Genomic DNA, 14,781 nt, shown 5'->3' with positions numbered 1-14,781 from the left:
TGATGAACACGGTGGATCAGATGCAGATGTGAGGGCGCGGATCGGCAAAGCAAGAGCAGCATACCTACAGCTGAAAAACATCTGGAGCTCAAAACAATTGTCAACCAACACCAAGGTTAGAATTTTCAATACAAATGTCAAGACAGTTCTTCTGTATGGGGCAGAGACGTGGAGAACTACGAAAGCCATTATCCAGAAGATACAAGTGTTTATTAACAGCTGTCTACGCAAGATACTTCGGATCCGATGGCCAGACACTATCAGCAACAAGTTACTGTGGGAGACAACAAACCAGATTCCAGCGGAGGAAGAAATCAGGAAGAAGCGCTGGAAGTGGATTGGGCACACTTTGAGGAAATCACCCAATTGTGTCACAAGACAAGCCCTCGCATGGAATCCTGAAGGTCAAAGGAGAAGAGGAAGACCAAAGAACACATTACGCCGAGAAATAGAGACAGACATGAGAAGAATGAACAAGAACTGGAAAGAACTAGAAAAGAAGGCCCAGGACAGAGTGGGTTGGAGAATGCTGGTCGGCGGCCTATGCTCCATTGGGAGTAACAGGCGTAAGTAAGTAAGTAAGTAATATTACTATTAATACTGATTGCGACTGGACATTTTATCACAAATCATTTTGACCTTTATTAAGTGACCTTTATAATTTACAAACAACACAATTTTGGAGTATATATGTTGTAACAGATGCAAACGTTCACCATTTTTGAAATACAACATTGTCAAATTCATGAATAAATGCCTCATTTTGGCCTTTGTAAAATATCATAATAATTATGGACTTGACGCTGTAGAGCCTGATGATGAAGTTATTGAAAACAATTGTTCGCTTAAATATTGTTCTTTTTTGAATAATTGTATTTTCCTAATTATTGGACGTTGTGGTCAGGTTAATCATCTATTTATTAATGTATGTTTTTACACTAATCTGAATTTGGGTACCAGATCGGGATTGAAATAAAGCGAGTAGTGTTCCAATTGTCTTGTCTTCTCTCTCACGCGTACCTGTCAGCCAATCAGGGATTGAATAGTTTTCGTGATGCAGGTGCATCCGACTGACGAGTCCCAGATAGGACGAAATGCGCGTCCTGGATTCCACTGCTAGTCACTATCCATCCTTGCTTTTAGTTTAATATAATTCTAGCTGCACTACAATTTTTATAACATAACACATTACTATATGATTGAGATAATTTGATCAGCATTAAGGAACAGATAAACATAACATTGATCACCTTTCAATGACTAATCAAACTAAATATCTCAGTCCCACAGGAGGACAGTAGCTGTTTGGTAACGGTTGAGAATAGGAAATTGGGTGATCCAAGTTCCAATTCACTAGGGAGCATCAGTCCCTTCAAGATTGTAGGTATGCCTAACTGGCGAGCGACAAGTTTTAAGAATCATAGGTCCAGTGTTTCCTGTTGACTACCTCTGACTACATAACAGTGACTGGTGGAGTCCAATAATGCATAGAGTAAAACAGAGATTCATCAGTTACATTGAACGATTGAAAATCATAAGTTGGAAATATAAATTATTAGATTGTGAAACAATTCTTGAGTTGTATTGAGTTTACAACAGTGCGTGAAAACTAATGCATTTGTCACTGCGATTAAATACATCCACAGATAGTCAAAAATTCTCCTGATTTAATATCAACGATAAACTCTGTTAATGAAACATATTTATGCTTTCAATGTCAACCAGTTTAATGAGTTATGGTGATATTTGATAAAACGTTATCCTACCATAAAAACACGTACAGAACATAACAGTTGTTAAACTGGATGTTTACAATTCCCTCCGTTGAAATAATGAAATATATTAAACAAATTAAGTTGCAGATTTAGTAAAAATCGATTGATGATTCTGTAGAACTACAGGGAAACTTTAGTCATCAGATCTCATTACTAAATTTTTTTCAAAGATAATGATCAACAAAATAAAGCATGTCTAATCATAAAGATCTTTGGGTGTGCACTGCTGAGGAATCCCGTATCAAGAAAAAAACGGCCGTACAGTGCCTCTAGGTTTTCAAGAATAGTCTAACTTAGATTGGTTTGTGATTTCAATGCATCTCAACAATTTCCACAAAACCATACTGAAAATAAACTATTGATTCAAGTGATGTTTTATGAATTTTATTGATCTCATATTGTCGCTCTAATGTTCAGTGTGACAATTTGAAACGATACCTAATTTTCGCTTCTTCTTTCACATTATTTTGGTGGACACTGATTGATATGTATGTTTAAATATGAATAGTAGACAGAAGAACTTACTTCACGACTGATACGATCTTGTATTGGTTTTTGTATCATAGTAGTAGCAATACTTGTCAAGTACACTGTTAAAGGGACCAAAGCCATTGTAATTTTAGGTAAACGTAATGAATGTAAAAGGTAAATTGTTAAATAAGCCTAAAAATAAGAAAGAAATTAACTTAGTGTAAATTTTTTTGAAAAAGGTGAACAAAATTCTGGCTAGTCTTCAATAATCCTTAACAAATTTCCACCACTTATTTACATTAAGACGCAGTATGATCGGAGAAAGTCAAAGACTAAGTCTTCTCCATGTAGAATAAATAAATAATATTAATTTTAAGAATGACTATCATAGTAATATGGTGTGGGCTATTTAATTCCTCATAAGTAGTATACAACGACAGTCAGGAGTGGAATGTATTTCAGTAGAAGATGGAGAAGGAAAGAATGGAAACGGAAAGTATTTGGCATGAAAATGCAGGAATGATGAAATCTGAGACGATTGACTGATATTTGCAAAAAGAACAGTCAAGTTTGAGACAATTGATTGATATTTTGCAAATGAAGTATTTACTGCATGATTCTCAGGTTTTACCAAGACGTTCTGTAATTTTGAGTTAAAATACATTCCATTGTCCACAATGGTGCTTAAGTTTACTACAGTAATACTCAATCATTTTCAGATTACGAAGAAAATCTGCTATTAAATAACAGAAATTCGTGACGATCTGACATTCGCTGATTAATCATTCAGATCGTAGAATTCTGGATAGTTATTCCGTGTGAGTTTCCAAGCCATCAGTAATATGCATTAGCGATTTCTCACACAATTAAACATATTATCAGCAGATATCATGGTAAGTTTAATACTGATGGTCTATATTTTTCTAACATCATTCAATATCGATTGTAGTCAAGAAGTCACAACTTTCGAACATGGTCAATATCTATATAAAGTGATTTCTTCTTTGTAGACATTGCGTTCTCAGAGATGAGTTGTCAAACTGTGAGACTTTCAGTCCTTCTAGACAGCATTCAAAGGACAAACTTTAAAAAGAAGTTAGCTGTGAGAATTTCTCGACAAGTAATTGGCTACTTGTCCTACTGACCTTGAACTTGATTGGCTTTAATACATCATTATCTGTACATTTAATTTCCTTTTTTTTTAAACCTAATTATTGGTCTTATCGTGATGGTTTCCTTAAAATATCTTAATATTTCAAAGTTAGATTTTAAGGATATCTTCGTTGTCCTAGCTTTCGACTAATATAAAGTTGCGAATGTTCCCGTTTTCCAACTAATGACAACTTGTGGTTAAAATTGTTTTTCTATTGATTTACCTCCTTGAACACTTACAAATAAATCATTTATAAGAATACAATGATTTTATTTATTAGAATACATGAGAAAAAGATAAATATTATTTCTATTTGCAGCTCATATTGTGGTGTGGGTTACTTATATTGACATAAGTAGTATATATCGTGAGGAAGGAATAGAATATCTGGCAGCAGAAGAGTGAGAAAATCACAAAGAGAAGAACAGAAATAGAAAGCAATTGGTGTGGAAATCCAGGAACAATGAAGCCTGAGACAATTAATGAACATTTTGCAAATAGAGTATCAGAGTATGGTTTTTGTATTTTATCAAGCAACTTTGTAATTTGACCTACAGTATTATTCACCACAATATTATTAGTATTACTGTAGTTAACATTATTATTAATAACCTTTGTCCAGCTAAGTAAGTGGTTCGTGGTTACGCAGCCTTCATTATCATACTAGATAATATCATTAATGCTTGATTCATAGGATTATCACTAGCCTTAGTGTTTTAAAATTTTCGACTTGATTCATGGATTTTAATAATATTGAAATGAGTTTTATTATCTTAATATCTACAAGACAGTAATCTTGGTGTTTACTCCACACTTGTATGTGAAATTCAATTGAAAAATTCAATCATACTCATTAAAGGTAACATTGATAGCGAACTGATATCGGTTGAATACTATAATTGTAAAACGTTATCGTGAAATGTATTTCGTCTTTATTTGAAATTCTTCAGACACAAACAGATACATACAGAACGATTCCAGGTTGGAATCACTACTTTCAAACCTCATGATGAATGCATTAAAACAGTATCAATTTATTCTTCCTATGTTTAATTATAATATAAATGGCCAGATTAATATAAAAGTTTAGTCTGTTTTCGCAACTAGACCCCATTTATTCCAACGTGAGATGGTCGATAACATAGGATCACGTTGAAAAACATTTAATGGTAACCAAGCCAAGACATAGTACCATTAAGTCGTTGACTGTTAATCTGATGCATGAGCTTTGAAACATGTCAACTTACAATTTTGTTATCAGAAGAGGTTTTTTGTGGAGATTTGGTATTTTCGTAGTTGAAAGCGTGAGTCAATTGAAGCTAGACCACCAGGGAAAACCTGAAAGCACTGGACGGCCGTTTCATCCTATTGTGGGACTTCTCAGCAGTGCGCATGCACGACCTCGCCTCGCGAGATTCGAATCCAGGACCTACCAGTCTCGCGCCAGAGCACTTAACCTATAGACTACTGGGCCGGCATCCGATGGTGTTTATGTCTAACCCCAACCAATCCACGAAGTTAAGCAACCGTTCACCAATTGTCTTCAGTGAGTTCCTATCTCACAACAGACGTGGTTTGAACTCCACTGGTCACTGCTTCTCACTAGGACTCCTGGATTTACCTCTAGAAGTCAGTCACTAGTGAGCATATGATTATTATTACCAGAAGGGGTTTTTGTGGAGATTTAGAATTTTCTTAGTTGAAAGCGTGAGTCAATTAAAGCTAGACCACCAGGGAAAACCTGGAAGCACTGAACGTGAAAGCCGGCTCAGTGGTCTACCGGTTAAGTGCTCTGGCGCGAGACTGGTGTTTATGTGATAATTCTAATCAGTAGTTAGATATGTTAAATGTTATAAATCGAGATCAATGATTTTGACATAGATTCATTATTGTTTTAAATCTTCAGTTCTAATCTTCTTGGATACTTTGCAATTTTAGATCGATTTCAAATACCTTTTTTTTCCGATCTCGATTTTTCTTTTTTTGTTATCTTCCCATACATTGGTTTCGACTTTTATATTGCTAATCTTCTCTTACATTGTACTGCTATGAATTATGAATAATTTTACTTATTATTCAATACACTAGTGTTATATCCCGTGGAGATTTATGAATGGTAACTTTGAGAACTATTTATGGATCAATATGATATATATATTTCCTATTGTATAATTGTTAAGTAACTTAACTATTTATATTCATGTTCCTTTTATTATGAGTTTTATTTTGACCTTTGGACTATTATTATACGATTTGCCATTCTTGAGTCATACCCAGTCTATCAATTACTGTTCCCCCTATTTACAGCCACATTTGGCCAAATCTTGTACAAATGTTATTTTCTATTTTATGGTATGATGTGGTCAGTTTGATTGGTACATAAACCCAGTATGTTTGTGAATAATGATTCATATTGCAGAGGCTGTTATTGGTGTTCTGGACTTAACTGGATGGGCTAGGCAAATAGCAGGACTGATAAGTGCTCAAGACTGCTCATATGGCTTTTGTGTATCATTGGGCGATCAATAAATTCACTGCTCTCTGATTGGCGGTCATATAACGTTCATATATATCAACTGGGCAAGAACGCACTCACACGTATCATTGCTCCGATCGATAATTCGCTCTTTTCTCATTGGCGGGAATCAGCACGTTCATCTTTATTAACAGGGCACACTTAATCAATCGGTATAACAACTAGATACAGATTAGTATAGTTAACTATGAGGCTGGTGATTATACTCGTTAACCCAAACTGAAATAGATGAGGCGAGATATGAATCATAACCACCAAGCCACTGTAACATTCTGAGCCACTTTAAACAATGTTATTTAAATGGTGATTGACTAATCATGTTCTGTACAGAGAACTGATGATAATCGTCCATTCAAATAGAGAATGATTTTTTTTAATAAAAAAGAGAATAACATCAAATAAATTATACTTGCCTGTGATACATTGACAATTAATCTAACAAACATGTAGAAAAAGCCAAGTATCCAAAATAATGGTAAACGTAACCAATCTTTCCATGTAGTAATTATATAAGCAGGATGCTTTATCTGATTGACAGATTCAGGATTAGGAATATCCACTTCATTTAATGAATTATGTAAGAGTAGTCAATAATTGTAGAAAAAAACTATTTATCTTTTTTTATTTACGTTTAAACAATTTTTTAAAGCCTAATTAAATTCAGATAACACTTGAAATAAACATATCATTTGTTATCATAAGGGAGTTTTGTGGAGATTTTAGTAATTCAATGGTTGAATTTATGAGTCAAATAAAGCTAAACCACCATGGAAAACCTATAAGCACTGGACAGCCGTTTCGTCCTAGTATGGGACTCCTCAGCAGTGCTCATCCACGACCCCACCCCACGGGATTCTAACCCAGGACCTATCGGTCTCGCGTATGAACGCTTAACTTCTAGACCACTGAGCTAGACGGCATCCAACGGCGTTAATGTTTAACTTTAATCAATCCACGAAATTGCGTCACCGTCCACCACTTGCTGTAAATTTTTGTAAACTAGTCTATGAAAATAAGATTGAGAAACATCTTATGCATTGTGAACTGAATAAAATCACATTACCAACTTTAGATTCAGTAGTTAAATACAATTTTAATGATCTAATGTGATAAGGTTTATGGGTTCGACCCCATGAAATTGTTCATTATGGAGTTTCGACCATAAAATATCCTTTCTAGGTTCTTTAAATTGTAGTTCCTGAGCAGATGTTAGTGTACGATGAGAAATACTTAATTGTGTTGACTTTTGTTAAATGAGCATTCTCTGTACACTTGATTGAACACTAATTAGTGAAAGATATAGTGATTTCTAGTTTTTATTACTGATTGAATCTTATTGATCAAGTTCCAAGGTGAGTGATTTAAGATAGCATATACTGTGTTGAGATATTAGGTGATTGAAGGTAGTCAGCAAGAAACCATATATTTAGGTTTTGCGATTGTTAGTACTCGTTAGGGAACTAATGGTGACGCCTGAAATTACGAATCCCATAGTCAGTATCAATCCTCTCCAATATGCTGACGAGTGAACATAATACCATTGATGTGAAATATTCACGATATCTATCTACATTTCTACAAACTAGGATGTTACTTGTAACCAAATAATACTAACGGATTTCAACAATCGAATATCGATTTTAAATCCTCATTTCCAACCTTAAAGTAGTATCACTATTCATCATTATTGAGCAGTAGATTACAATACATTCAAACCCACAAACTTTAAACATAATTTATACAGTTAAATAAGTGCTTTTACATTTATCGGTAATATTATTTTCTTGTGATTGTCATGACGTTTCTTCCAATGCAATGTTACACTGCGACCATTATTATATACAGTGGATATCAACTATGAGTATCGACGCCAACATATGGAAGTTTAGCATATGAAAATACTTTGAAGTGTATGTGAGAGATGAAGAACATAAAGGTCAAGAAAAGTTAATCGTGTAGACCACAGTCAATGTGGTATATATATATATATATATATCACAATTGATTGATTACTGGGTGGTGATCAATGTCATGCGTATCAAGTCCTTCTTAGGGCTGATCTCATGCTATCGATCAAGTTGCAATGTGGCCACTAGTCTAGGTGGCTCGACACTGCGTGCAATATGTTGAGATAAGATGGTGATTGGAAGTAGTCAACAGGAAACCCTGGACCCGGGTTTCATGCTACTTGGCCACATTGCAACTTGATCGATAGCATTCGATCAGCACTAAGAAGGACTTAACACGCATGACATTGATCACCACCCAGTGATCAATCAATTGTGATTACATCTCAGTCCTACAGGAGGTCGGTCGCGGCCCGAATAGCTCATTGGTAACGTCTCTGACTGTGAAGCTGAGTGACACGGGATTGAATCCGTCAGGGAGCACCAGCTCCCTCAAGATTACAGGCACACCTTGCTGACGAGTGCCAAGTAGCACGAAACCCGGGTCCAGGGTTTCCTGTTGACCACCCCCAACCACCATCTTATACATATATATATATATATGCTTATGTAGTAATACTATATCTATTAATATTCTTATCTCCACATTTTATTCTACTTGGTTTTGCTTTGTTCTTTTTTCATTCTCCGTTCTAATTCAAATGAGCAAAATCTTCACTCAATAATATTGATTCATTTTACTTGAGTAAATAATAAATAATGAATAGATATACACGACACTGATTAAGTTTTACGTAAAATCAATTGTAAATCAAGTCAGAAATATTAATCTAATTTCTTAAAACCATTATAGTCACTCTGGTAATTACTTTAAGAAGAATAGTAATGTAACAAGCGAAATATCTTCATTACTGCTCTAGACTTATATATTTATGTCGTCCTAGCTAGATAATCATTGTGTATAGTTCAGACCACGAAGAAATCTTAATTAAACACTTGTTGTAAACCAGGAAGCACTGGACAGCTGTTTCATCCCAATGTAAGACTCCTCAATAAGGGGCGTCCATAACTCCATGAAGCCTTTACAGCAATCATTACTTAATCAACAGATGCGATAGCGCAATATCAGTGCACAGCAATCTACAGTCAACGCTTACTGAGTATAACGGAGACGATGATGTTACTAGTTATTTAATCATCAATACACTTAGAACAGATATTTCATGTGGTAGAACAATCTCGTAGTCAGGAGTAGACCATTAGATAAAAAAGAGGAATTGGTTTATCGATTTTTCGAAAAGAAAAGAAGAAGTGAAGTCTTTTTGTGACTCATTTTCTCTTATAGTCAACAATCTTTAAGTTGATAAATAAATAAGTCTAATTATCTTGGTAGCAGTTTTAATTCACCAATTTATGAAGCTGCTTGGTCATTGATTATATCTTCTAAAACAGACTCGAACTGGAGATGGGGATCAGTCCTGTGGATATATTACTGGTTAGATCAGTGTAGTCATTCACAGATTCTATGAAATCAGTTTCTACACTATAAAATTTATGAATGAACACACAATGAGCAGTGTGATGTGTTTCAAGTCATTACTTATATTGATGTAGGTAACCGTCGTCAGACATAAAGTTACGCGGAAAAAATGTCTAGTAATGAAAATCATAAAATCAGTTTTGTTTATTCAACTTAAATATGGGAAAATATGCCGTTAAATCAACTCGATACTGTCTAGTATAGAATAAAGAACTCCAATATTTTTGTGCTTAGTGCTCTATTAATAACAATACAGTAAGCATTAATTCTTGTAGTCAATTGGTATATCTTAAGTAATAATGTGATGTAATAGATTTATGTCCACTTAGTTTCAACAGCTCTATAGTGTATACTACATACAACAAGAGCTGGAAATTATTGGGTTTGAAAAGCTAGAAAAGGTTGAAAGTGCAAATCCCTTTAAAACTCAAAACTATGGTCGTTTTACTTTACGATAACAATGATTCTCGTTACACTGTAGAAAATACAAACTATAATTGTTTCACTTCTGTATAACGGTCGTTTGAAACTTACCATTGATGATTAGGACTGCAATTGATCAGTCTCTTTTGGCATATGTTCATCCTATGCAGATTGTCTAGATATAGCCACTAAGTCACGAGTATTGGTTTTATTTTTTTTAATCAGAGATGGACGATGGCTAGCAGTGGAGTTAAGGACGCGTATCTCATCCTATTTGGGATTCATTAACTGAATGTACCTCTATCGTAGAGTTGATGTCCGCTCTACTACTAAAACCCACTCCACTGCTAATCACGATCCATCTCTGCTCTAAAAGAATACTATTCTTTTATTTTTTTCTCAATATTCTATTTAAACCATATGTACAAATTACACAATCATATACATTCAAAACAATACTTACCAACAGTTATAGTTCTTACATTGTGAATAAAATCTTTCTTTCTTACTCCAAAATGAAATAATAACATTGTTAATCCTCCAACACCAATAATTGTAAAACCTAACTTTTGAAAAGCTGGTATATCATCTTTACCAAAATCAATAATTGACGGTGAAGATATTGAATTATTTGAACATTTCGATAATGGATGTGAAGTCATTACCATAGGTAACATCATATATTCAACTTCATTGTAATTAAGCAATTTTCTCAATGGTAGCATATCACTCATTGAGTCTCTAATATTAGTATCATTACGAATATTATTATGATTATTATTATTATCAACATGATGTTGATGTTGTAAAAGAAGAAATGTACTAATATAAACAAGTAGATTACTAAGAACTGTAAATAAATAACGTAAGGAAGTCAGTAAAGTACGTTCACTAGATTCCATAGATAATTCATTGATTAATGCCAGGTGAGTAATTTGAACTGCAGCCCATCCAGCCTAAAAACAATCCCATAAACAATGGATTGATTAATTTTTCTAGTTTTTAATCACCAAATGTCGAATTGTTTTGGTTGGTTATATTTCACGAGTATATAATAACTCGAGGTTATTTGCAACGTTTAAAATGTTCAATAATTGAGTTATTTCCAAAACTTTAAACCATTTTTCCATTCATTTTATGAATTTTAGTCTTACATCTAGAGCCTTGATTCTTGTTATGCCGCGTACTGTGGTGTGGTCTACTTATATCCATATAAGTAGTGTATGGTGTGGGTCAGACATAGAATGTATTTTGGCAGAAGACCGATGAGGAAAGAACTGAAATGAAGCGCAATCGTTTGGAAAATGCATGAGCAATGGAATAAGTGAAGAAACAGTGAAGATTAAAACAATTGGTTGTTAATTTGCAAATTGACTGTTCATTGTTTGGTTATCAGAATTTACTGAGATAGTCTGTAATTTTTGCTAAAATACATTCGATTGTCCCCAGTCGCGTTCTGTTCACTACATTTGGTGTCGCTGCCAACCAGGAGGAGGAAGGGTGCTGTTCTGTGGACGCCGCTGCGGGTCAGGAATTGAGGTGCTAGTTGGGGCAGTCTGGTGCGGAGAGGTGGCGTCGAGTGGAGTGTTCTAGCGGGGCGGCGTTGGCTGTAGCAGGTGCTGTCGACGGAGAGGAGCAGTGGGACGTGCAGCTGCTGGGCGGACATCGGATGTAGATGGCTCAGCAGGCCGGTGGAGTACGGATGTTGAACGTCCCAGATGCCGGGTGGATGCAGATGTTGGTGCCCCGGCAGGTCGACGGAGCTATGGAGGTCAGCGCGCCGCAGACTCGACATTCCGACGGAGAGTTTGGCACAGACTGCAGTGAAAGAAGATAGTGGCATGGCGAGCAGAACCACCGCATGGTCGAATGCTTTAAAGGGGGGACGAGTGTGGTGTGGTCTACTTATATCCATATAAGTAGTGTATGGTGTGGGTCAGACATAGAATGTATTTTGGCAGAAGACCGATGAGGAAAGAACTGAAATGAAGCGCAATCGTTTGGAAAATGCATGAGCAATGGAATAAGTGAAGAAACAGTGAAGATTAAAACAATTGGTTGTTAATTTGCAAATTGACTGTTCATTGTTTGGTTATCAGAATTTACTGAGATAGTCTGTAATTTTTGCTAAAATACATTCGATTGTCCCCAGTCGCGTTCTGTTCACTACAGTACTACTAGACTACTTGAACGATCGAACACGCAACGTCGCAAGAGAAAAGACAGAAGACTGGTAAGTAGGAATTTTATTCCCCAAACAGTGTCAAGTATAGTACAAAAATCTCATGTATTTATAGTTTTCTGGCTGAAAGTAAATCATCATTTTGGACAGCCAATAGGCACATAGGGAGTCCTTCTTATTCATCCAATAGAGAAGCTACACGTCGACATTCAAGAATGTTCCCCTAGTGGTGATTGGATGGAATGTTTTCGGCTGTTTCTGGGCTTCATGAGGCTTCCTTGAGTTTTCCAACGAGCCATCCTTACAGTTAGAGTGTGATTTTCATTAGAAAGTTACTTACAAAATGACCAACGTTTCCAATAAAAACCAACCTTTTTTTACTGTTTCTAAAAAAAGTTATTTTCATATCGTCCTATGGACCTTTTAGTGTGCTGTAATTTCATCTTATTCAGAGTATAGTTGCTTGAATAACTTTACTTTGCTCCTTGTCAATAGCTTTTCTATCGAAGGTATTTATTAGCAGCAGCTATGGACAGATGCATAAAGGAGTTGTGCTATTCGCCTATTGAACAGTACCACAATGTTAGTGCCTTATCTCACGACATCAAAACTAATACCATTTATGCTGGCCAAATTTTTACAGAACGCAATTTATAGATAAATGTACATCAGTAAGTGACAATAATAACTCCTCTAATCACATACCTTATGCACTCAAAACGCTTAACCTCCCTTCATTTGGCCAGTTTACATTAATAACAAAAATTGATTAATTGCAAAATGACTGAAGTAATGATATTGAAATTTCCGAGTAAATTTGGAATGCACAAATCATAGAAACTACTTTCACTCACTACAAAATCCGTCAATCAAATTTTTAAAAGAAAAAACCAGATAGTTTGAATGGAGTATTTACAAAGTTCAACTTCTAATTTAATGTGACACATTTACAACTGACTTTTTATATGTGGCTTAAAGCCCCATACCACATATGAGGCTTGATGAAACTACTACCCAGTTGTTGAGATCGAATCGATTTTAAACCTACACTATGGTTGTTCAAAACCAAGTGTTTTATACTTTGAGCAGTTGTATCAGAGGTTAAGCGATAAATTGTGAATTAGTGAGAATTTCTCATTTTTCGTAAAACTTGAACGCATAACTAACCGAAATAAAAAAAGAAATTTAAAGCCAACAATTTGTTTGATGGTATTGCATTAACTGAAAAATATTTTCAGAAGGGGTTTTTTTGGATATTTTAGTGATTTTATATAGTTGAGATCATGAGTCAATTGAAGCCAGATCACCATTGAAAACCTAGAAGCACTGAACGGCCGTTTCGTTCTATTGTGGGACTCCTCAGTAGTGTGCATTCACGATCCCACCTCGCGAGATTCGAACCCAGGACCTATCGGTCTCGTGCGCGAGCGCTTCATTCAATTTAATTTATACAACAGGGTAGCATAGCTGGCCACCAAGCAACAAAAGTATAGCTCAAAGTAGAGTACATAAAATTTATATTTAACGCATCCGTAAATCAATCATAAAACTAACAATTAAACATAATATGAATAACTTACTTGAAAAATTGCCACTAATGGTAAATAATAAATCATTTTTGCCAGTGTACTAATATTGGATGAACCAAGTGGTGGACCAAATATTAAAGGAAATGAAAAAATAATTAATATACTTCCGCAAAGATGCCATATTTTACGACCAAATGGCCGAAATCTTCTTAAAATAGAGTTGAGTCGTTGGAAAAAAGACGAATTATTATCATTATTACCAGTAGAATGAACAACATCGGAAGAGTATGTAGACATGTATTTTCTATTATGATTTGCTAAATGTTCATTAGAATCATGCAAACGATCACTAACATTATTATGTGTAACTGATGATGCTGACAAAGAGTGGGAAGAAGAAGATATTAACAATGGTATAGATGACTGAGATGAGAATCTGTCCGAAAGTAGACCAATTACTGGTGTCATTAAACCGTCAACTAATTGACCAACGAGTATTATTAAACCAGCCATACTTGTTGGTATACCAATGCCAAATTTGAAAAATACCAAAGTATATGTAAACCATACAGATGCGCATAAATCATTTAAAACATGTCCAATTGCATATGATAAACGTAAACGCCATGTTAATCCCATATTGAAATGAATTCAATCCTGAATTAAAAGCAAGCTAAAGAGGAAGAAAAGAGAAAATCTGGATATATACATACAGTCTTAGTGAATTTACATGAGTAGTATAAGGGATTTGTTAAGGTTATTGAATTTACATCATGAACTGACCTTAGTTAGACAACCACTGTAACCTAGGAAACATTAGATAGTCGTTTCATCCTTATACGGGACTCTTCACCAGTGGGCATTCACGGCTAAGCTATGGATTTAACACAGGATCTTTAGGTTTCAAGGAGAGCGCTTACTATTTGAACCTTTAAGTTGGCATCCAATAGCTAACATATTTAATCTTAACCAATTTGCGATATTGTGTAATCATTTTCTAATTTATTTGGTGGATAACTCCCTTACACCTGATATTGGCTAACCTACACCAATAACATCTTTCACTAGTACTCCAGGATATAAGCTATAAGCATTAATATCAATTAGAATGATAATGAAGATGTACATTCCTAAAATTCAAACGACTTTATTTATCACAGAAAACAGTTATTACAATAGATATCATTACTAAATAAATTGAGCATTGGGTAGATTGTTATAACTAAATAATGTATTTGTAATGTGGTGTGGGCTACTTATATACA

At 34.9% G+C, this 14,781-nt stretch overlaps 1 protein-coding gene across 1 annotated transcript; it reads right to left on the bottom strand.

The window, feature by feature from the left end:
- Window positions 1-1,726: 1,726 nt before the first annotated feature.
- On the bottom strand, window positions 1,727-14,155 carry Smp_149880 (hypothetical protein; the record flags this gene model as incomplete). The annotated part of the gene is made up of 7 exons (XM_018796571.1): window positions 1,727-1,762; window positions 2,301-2,438; window positions 6,358-6,494; window positions 10,269-10,493; window positions 10,650-10,761; window positions 13,568-13,820; window positions 13,941-14,155. The coding sequence occupies 7 exons, from the start codon at window positions 14,153-14,155 to the stop codon at window positions 1,727-1,729; spliced, it is 1,116 nt and encodes a 371-aa protein (XP_018651700.1).
- Between the last annotated feature and the right edge of the window lie 626 nt (window positions 14,156-14,781).

This window comes from Schistosoma mansoni, chromosome 4, assembly GCF_000237925.1.
Source record: "Schistosoma mansoni strain Puerto Rico chromosome 4, complete genome".
Classification (NCBI taxonomy): domain Eukaryota; kingdom Metazoa; phylum Platyhelminthes; class Trematoda; order Strigeidida; family Schistosomatidae; genus Schistosoma; species Schistosoma mansoni.
Note: the sequence above shows the minus strand (reverse complement) of the source record. Positions and strands in the feature narration are given on the sequence as shown.